This window comes from the organism of the source record quoted next, unplaced genomic scaffold (assembly GCF_019419815.1).
Source record: "Pyrus x bretschneideri cultivar Hongxiangsu unplaced genomic scaffold, Pyrus_bretschneideri_v1 Contig3, whole genome shotgun sequence".
Classification (NCBI taxonomy): Eukaryota; Viridiplantae; Streptophyta; class Magnoliopsida; order Rosales; family Rosaceae; genus Pyrus; species Pyrus x bretschneideri.
The window spans coordinates 4,614,118-4,621,785 of NW_025999612.1; the positions used below are offsets into that span (position 1 = coordinate 4,614,118).

At 37.7% G+C, this 7,668-nt stretch overlaps 1 protein-coding gene across 3 annotated transcripts; it reads right to left on the reverse strand.

Moving 5' to 3' along the window:
- Nucleotides 1-1,724: 1,724 nt before the first annotated feature.
- LOC125479556 (cation/H(+) antiporter 18-like) lies at nucleotides 1,725-7,448 on the reverse strand. Of its 3 annotated transcripts, XM_048589007.1 has the most exons (5): nucleotides 7,265-7,448; nucleotides 7,105-7,153; nucleotides 4,740-4,985; nucleotides 3,233-4,234; nucleotides 1,725-3,131 (listed from the first exon to the last, which is right to left on the reverse strand). In XM_048589007.1, exons 3-5 carry the CDS (start codon nucleotides 4,938-4,940, stop codon nucleotides 1,911-1,913), a joined length of 2,424 nt encoding a protein of 807 aa, XP_048444964.1. In that variant the 5' UTR covers nucleotides 4,941-4,985; nucleotides 7,105-7,153; nucleotides 7,265-7,448; the 3' UTR covers nucleotides 1,725-1,910. The 3 variants fall into 3 exon arrangements, with proteins under 3 accessions (XP_048444964.1, XP_048444962.1, XP_048444961.1); XM_048589005.1 differs by having other exon boundaries at nucleotides 7,105-7,448; XM_048589004.1 differs by lacking the exons at nucleotides 7,105-7,153; nucleotides 7,265-7,448 and adding an exon at nucleotides 5,268-5,963.
- Between the last annotated feature and the right edge of the window lie 220 nt (nucleotides 7,449-7,668).

The following is a 7,668-nucleotide window of genomic DNA, read 5'->3' on the forward strand; positions in this document are numbered from 1 at the left end:
AAATTTTATGGATTCTCATAAACTTTTTTAATGACTAATTTATTAATAAGCATTATTATTTTTAAGTTTTTACTATTGAAATGGTGATGATGACCATGACCAAGTGGCCTTATGAGGTGGTGGAACAATGGTGGTGGAAGTGTTACTTGGTGATTGTTAGCAAGATGGTGATAGTAAATCTGGTGTCTTGAATGGTGATGATGATAATGATAATAATAATAATAATAATAGGGTGGTGATTGTGGTGCTGTGTTATTGGGTGATGGAGAAGTAGGGATGAGGGCGGTGGTAATGATGATGTCGTTGGTGGTCATAATGGATTTGGTGATGGTGCTCGTGGAAGTGAGTGTGGTGGTGACCATGGTAACAATAGTGGTTGTGGGGATGGAGGAGTGGTCATGTTAAGGTGGTGGTGGCGACATGGTGGTGGAAGTGGTAATAATTATAGTAATTGCATTATAGTCGGTGGTGGAGTTACCATTAGAGAATTAAGAAACAATGAAATCCATCAAAATTTTAGGGGGAAATGTTGGATTTGATGTGACAAAAAACTTATCATAAAAGCACTAAAAGTTCATCAAAATCTATGACTTTTTAAAATCCTTTAAAATCAATGAAATTTAGAATACACCTCGATTTTTTGTAGACTCACTAAAAGCATAACTGAATACCACAAGAATTTTATAAAACTTTTTAGAAGTCATAAAAAGTTTTTGTTCAAAACCAGATCAACTTTTTTGCACCCAAAATCGGTGTGGCCTCTCTATGGACCCAATAAGTGTTAAGCACATATTAAATTTATGAAAATAAAATTAAGAAAAGTTAAGATAATACATACGTGTTAGTGACTTATTGTGGCCACTGAGAGGCCACACCTATTTTGGGTACCAAAAATTTGGTTCTCATTCAAAATTGGGTGATTTTTACTTACTCATTAAAAGTTTATATTGAATACATCTAGATTTCAGAGTCAAGCGAAGTCTATGATTAAACTTCATATATATAGAAATGCTAAGAACACTCTCTTAGAGTGAGACTCTCTATAGACTCTCTATCACCTCACACTTTAACGTCTCAATTCTCCTGCCAACATTAAAAAATATTGTGTCAAAAACATGAGGTGACAGAGAGTTCATAGAAAGTCCCACTTTTGAGAATCTCTTTAGCATTTCTCTCATACATAATACACCCCCTAGATATATTAGGTTAAAATATAAGAAGAATCTTATTTTAAGCCCTAAATTAAAAAATATTAAAAATTAAAATAAAATAAAATAAAATTAAACCTAATTTTCATGAAAGAATGTTGCAATAATATCCCTTCTTCATTCATAGTTTAGAAGATTAATGCAAATGATTAATGCAAATGAACAATCTCTTTGTGAATCATATAATAGCATTTAACACTTGGCAGTTCAAATCTATTTCTATGTGCAATGCAGATCCACAACTTTCTCTCTTCCAATTTTTGGAAATTACTTTGCTCATTTTCTATGAGTCTTTTGATCTAGTTTGCAGATAATTCATAGTTTGACACATACATAAATGTTTCTTTTGTACTTTCCATCAGTTAGTTTTGCTTATATGTGAAATTGTGACTTGCATGTAAGAATGAATTATTCCTTACAATAAGGGAGACGAGTAGTGTTCTTATTTTCTTTCACCCTTAGATCTGGAATTGTAGAAAGAATACTTGCATTGCAAAGAGTATTATGTGTTTAGGCATTAGGTATGATCTATACAGGTGATAGATCCATCCATACATAAGTATAAGCTATGACAATTGACAACTAAAAATTATGACCTTTCATAAACAAGCAGTTTAAATGGAGGGAAAGAGAGACATTTATCTAACCATACTTTTCATCACCATCTGTACAGTGAAACCAACACAGGCTAGGGAGAGCTGATCAGCCGGTTTCTGAATCTTCGTCCTTGGGCAACACAACTACCTTCGACAAACCAACTGAACCTTGAACTACTTCCAGCCCATGATACTGCTGCATAACCAAGACCGATGCTGTAGTTGTGAAATCCGGAGAGGTTAACAAGATACCTACAGGCCCCAGCTCCGGACAGTCTCCCTTCAGATTCAAGGCAGCAGCTACTTGACCATGAGGCCTTCGACCAACCAGAAATAGATTGCATCGGTTAAACTCACGAATCAAATCAGTAGTTTCTGCAGCATTTCTCACTGCCCTCTCCTCATATTTGATTGAGCTGTTATTTGAAATCTTCTGCTTCAATTCAGCGAGAAACATCTCAGTCGCTGACCCTGCTGTAGTGTTGGAGCCCTCGTTTATATCCACTTGGACTATTTCCCCCTGAAGTTCAGGACTTGCTAAGAAGTGGACGACAGTTAAACTGTTACCCGGGTGCTCAGCCATTCGCATTCCATAAGCAAGGGCCTCACGATCATCACTACCCCCGAAGAATAGGACAACTATGCTTGAAGAAACATTGCTGGCAGATACATGGGTGCTTCCACCAAGGCCACGGTCCACCATGATCCCAACTGAGCATGGAGCATGCTCAAGAACCCTACGATTGACCCCTCTGTATTCAGTTCGAGTTGTCTCCAATACTCCATCCAACCTCTGGTGCTTGTGGAATGGGAGAATAATAATTGATGCCCCTTTCCTTTCAGCCATTGCACAGATGTCCTCATGCATGCTAGAAACGGAAGAGATTGCTGTCATTGGACGGATAGCCACTCGACTCAGCTGCTCAAACGTTTCAAAAGCCACAACTACTTGATTATTATCTGAATCCTTCACCTTGTTCCAAAAGGGTAGACCATTTCTTCTTGCCTTGTGAACCATCAGAATTGCAGAAGATCTCTCGTTAAGCTCCATAAGATGCATTGCATAGACACAAAGACGTTCCTTCTTTTCAGTCCCACGAGAAGCCTCGATGAGATTAATCATTGTGGGGAGGTTCCTTGTACCGTGGAAACAGATCAAAACCCGGAGCTCAGTGTTTGGATCTTTCCTTTCAATAGTTCTGTACTTGTAATCAGATATACTCTTTCTTTTAGCTGGCTTGTATACTGCCATTACTACAGGCGTCGTAACGAAGGTTGTAAAGATAGCCATGAGAACCATGATAGCAAATGTTTGATCATTCAAAACCTGCAATAACAGAAAGCTAGCACCTTAAGTTACACGCGTATACAAATATTAAAGAAAAAGCCTTGAGACTCCCATAAAAAATGGAAAATGCTTAATTTTACCTTTCTGTCTTTACCGATGTTAAGGACAATAAGCTCCACCAACCCTTTAGTATTCATGAGGAACCCGAGTGCCAAAGCCTCTTGAAACGGCACTCGGCAGAGGAGGGAAACAGCTACTGTGCCAATGATCTTCCCAAAACAGGCTGTTGAAATGACCAAAACGAGGAGGCCCCATGACTGAGCTCCACGAATTGTAGCTATATCAGTCTTCAATCCACTCGAGACAAAATACAATGGGAGGAACAGACCAGATACGAGATCCTCAACTTTTTCAACAAGAGCGCCTGCAAATGGCCCTTCCTTTGGGACAATAATTCCGAGCACAAATGCTCCAAATAGGGCATGAATTCCAATAGTATCAGTGACAAACCCAGCTGCCAAAACTGCAACTAAAGTAGCACATACATACAATTCGTCTACTGGTTCACCCTCGGGACAGCGCTGTGCCATCCATTTAAAGATTGGTCGAATAAAAAATACACAACTGAGGACAAAAGCACACCCGCACAAGAGAACCCATAGCGAAACCAGGGGAGAACGGCCAGTGCTGGAGAGGGAAATGGCAAGAGCAAGAAGAATCCACGCAGCCACATCATTGACCGCTGCTGCTGACATGGCCATTCGGCCAATATCAGTAGTTAAAAGCTTGAGCTCAGCCAAAATACGAGCCAAAACAGGGAAGGCAGTTATAGAAAGAGCCACTCCCATGAAAACAAGAAATGGTGGTCCATCTACACCTTTAGAAATAGTTCCCTTGAGGGCAAATGATGTACCAATTCCTAAAACAAAAGGTAGGGTAATTCCTGCAAGTGCAATGCATAGAGCCTTCTTTCCAGTGCGGCGGAGGGACTTAGGATCCAACTCCAAGCCCACTAGGAACAGAAAGAAGAGAAGACCAAGATTGGCTAAAGTATCCAACACTGTGAGACTTCTGTTTGGAAATATTGCTTCGAGATAGTCTTTGTTGCGACCAAGAGCTGAAGGGCCAAGTAATATTCCGCCCTGCAGAAAAAGCAATACTAAGTTAAACTCTCTCCAATGCACAAGGATGTTCAGATACTTGTCTACTTACAAAAACGTAAATAGAACCGAATATTTATGTTATTTTCATTCTTCCTTTTGGACGCGAGGAATTATTGTTTGAACGGCACATATGGTTTTACTTCAAAGGCCACTGAAAACATCTGTCTTTCAGACGAGAAGTTGCCAATGAAAGGACCAATATCTGTTAGCTCCCACAACTTATTGTTCAGAAATGCATCGCTCCTCTTAGTCACCTGTAGCGGTGCATGATAGTTCTCTCTCTCTCTCTCTCTCTCTCTCTCTCTCAGTGATAACATCATTTGCATATTCAACAAAAAGTTCTCAAGTAAATATTCAATCAAAGGCAAAAAGAGAAGGGGTAAGATTTCCGCACACATAAATTTGATTACATCATTTGCATAATTGACTATCGTTTTGAAGGCCATCATAGTATATACAGCAAACAAGAAGTACATATACTTACCACAATCTCAGCAATCACACGAGGCTGTCTTAGTGGTCGAAGAAGATAAGCAAGAATCCGTGTAAGTGCAACCACAAGGCATATCTGTAAGATGGCAAGAGGGAGAGCAAAATCCAGAGGATTATCACCCTGAAAGACCCCATTAGATGTTGCTTGCATCGGTGCTGGACATGCATTTGCAACTGTGGTATTTGTAGCCATTTTGCACCAGCAAAAGACAAGGAACTAAGAGTCTGAGTTAAATCCCTGCAAAATGTGATTTACACATATCAGCATAGTTCTCTTTCCAATAGTTAAAACTATAGCTTCCAGATTCAATGCCACCCAAAACAAACGCCAGAAAAGCCCGACTGTGATAGTTCAGAATTCAAAACCGTAAACAGTGACAGTAATCAATTTTTACGATTCAAAGAACTACGCTAACAAAACAAATTTGCAATGATTTCAGTGGCACAGTAATTAACAGTGACCATGAATCACGTTCAAATCATCACCTTTTTTCACCCGAAAATAAAAATGAGCACTTACAATACAATCAATATGCCACCAAAAAGTTCTACAAGACGCCCCAAGAATGTGGTCCTCAAAGTGTCTCAGAGAGAAGTTGTCTCCTTCGCATATTCCAGATAAGGTCTGTCATGCTCATGTGCAAGGCTCATACTCTCGGTTATTAAAAGAATCCTGGGCTATATAATTGCAAAAGTTCCTTACACAACATGCAATCTTTGAATATCCGTGTTCAACGTACGACTTTATGCAATCATTCACAAACAATACTAAACAAATCCGAAACATAACCTAAGACGAAAATCAATCACAAACAACACTAAACAAATCCTAAACTATAACCTAAGACGAACTAACTCGGATTAAGGGCACGATTAACTAACTCTAGTGAAATAATATACATGTATAATATGAATAGCTGTGTTGGCCTGTTGAATATTCAAGAAAAAATGGCGTGAAAACTCTGACCCTGTAAAAACTACCAACCTCATGACAGTGAGTCAAGTTGATTAACATACATGACTATGTACTAATTCCAAGTTAAGCAAACTTGTTTAATATTTATGAAGTGAGACAACAGAAAGTAGTCCGAAAAGGTTAACTTGAATGAACTCTCTTTGCTTCCGTCCCCAAATTAAAATATACTTTGAAACCAACATGAAAATTTAGGCCTAGGAAACGTGTCTGACTGACCTAAGTATTCGACGAAACGATTGATGTTTGAGAGATTTTTATTTTCCGACCGCCAAAAGAATATTGATTGCATGTTATGTTGTCAAACTATTAATCTCAAAGTTAAATAAAATAAATTTATGCAGTTATGCACACTAAAATAATAATCTCACAACATAAAATAATATGTTAAACTGTTTACCGAGGTCATAAGAAAATAACACAGATACGATGGAAAATGGCCAACAAGATCCTCTCCAAATCCTTTTGATGATGATCATGGAGATATGTGAATCGTGTCTGTTTATCGTATATTGTGCAGTCAGTTTTTGTCAAGTACTGTTTGTATTTAATTTTAAATAAAAATATTTAAAATAATTTCTGACCTCATGATGTATGATGAATGGACAAAATTAACGAATTTTCGAGATCCTCACAAAGAAGATCCGGCGAGGATCCGGATTGGAAAAATGGAGATCTAACCATAGAGATGGAGATAAAAGAGAAAAGATTTCAGTTATGTGACCAAATTGGCATTTGATTATGATACAAGTAGTTAAGCACCAAATACCAACTCCCCTGCTTGTTAGCTACCTTAACAAAACAAAGAGAAAATGAAAAGCAACAAAATAAAAATTTAAATTATGAATGTAACAGCTGAATCTCTTGAGGGTAATTCGAATTCTCACGGATTCTCTTTGTGATAATTTTAAAGATCCGTGAATCATATCTATTCATCGTATATCGTGCGATCAGAAATCATTTTGAATATTTTTATTTAAAATTAAATACAAACAGTATTTGATAAAAACTAATCGTACTATATACAATGAACAAACACAATTTATAAATCTCTATAATTCTTACCAAAAAAAACCGAAGAGGATCCTCTTGGTCTTGAGGGATCCTAGTAAACTACCAAAAGCTATGGTGAGCCTGCATTTTATTGGTTGGGTTGCGAAAGACAATAATACCACTACAACCCATCAAATTTACAGTCTCCCCAAAATTTAAATAAAAGTGTACCCGCAAGAATTATAAAATAAACAAAAAATTATAAAATAAAATAAAATGAGCTTGGAAATTAATGTCATATCAGGTCCTATGTTTAAAAATTATTACTTGGGATAAAGGAACCAACAATAAATACAAAATTAGCATTTAGGCTTGGGAAATGTGTACTTACACAGAGTGTAAACTTGCACCTTCTTTCCCTTCCCTTTCCCTGAGATTTTCTGGGAAACCAAACAGAAACTTGCATAAAACAGAGTGGAGAAAGAGAGGGGTACAGATTTTTCAATAAATTCTGAAAAAAGGACTGTTTCTTTAGAGAGTCTGTGACCCACATTTTATCTTCATTTCTACCAAAAAAAGGCAGAGCCTTTTCTGGGTCATTGGCTGTGGACTTTCAAGAAAAAGGGCAGAGAAAGAAATGGGGGTGTTTGGTTGCTGAGAAAATGAGCAGAGATTGGGACCGGGGAGAAGAGGAAACGAAGAGTCGGAAAAGTGAGCCAATTGGTTTGGGACAGGACATCCCCCAAAAATATAGAACCGTGGGAGAAATTGTGAAATATTCATTTGTCCATTGGGTTGTCACTAATCTTTAAGGACATTATCGTAAAAGAACTGAAAACGGATTGATTTTTCTGAATGGTAGGCAGCAGCGTAGCAGAGTAATTGCTACGAGCCATCGTCAATTTAACGAGAATTGAAATTTAGGTGTATTTTACTATTTTTGCTTGCCAGCCTC

Excerpts from the sequence above, each read along its gene's own strand:
- LOC125479556 (XM_048589007.1), bottom strand. The coding sequence starts at position 4,940 with ATGGCTACAAATACCACAGTTGCAAATGCATGTCCAGCACCGATGCAA. Across the intron at positions 4,235-4,739 it reads GTGTGATTGCTGAGATTGTG|GGCGGAATATTACTTGGCCC; the intron begins GTAAGTATATGT and ends CTTTTTCTGCAG. Across the intron at positions 3,132-3,232 it reads ACATCGGTAAAGACAGAAAG|GTTTTGAATGATCAAACATT; the intron begins GTAAAATTAAGC and ends CTGTTATTGCAG.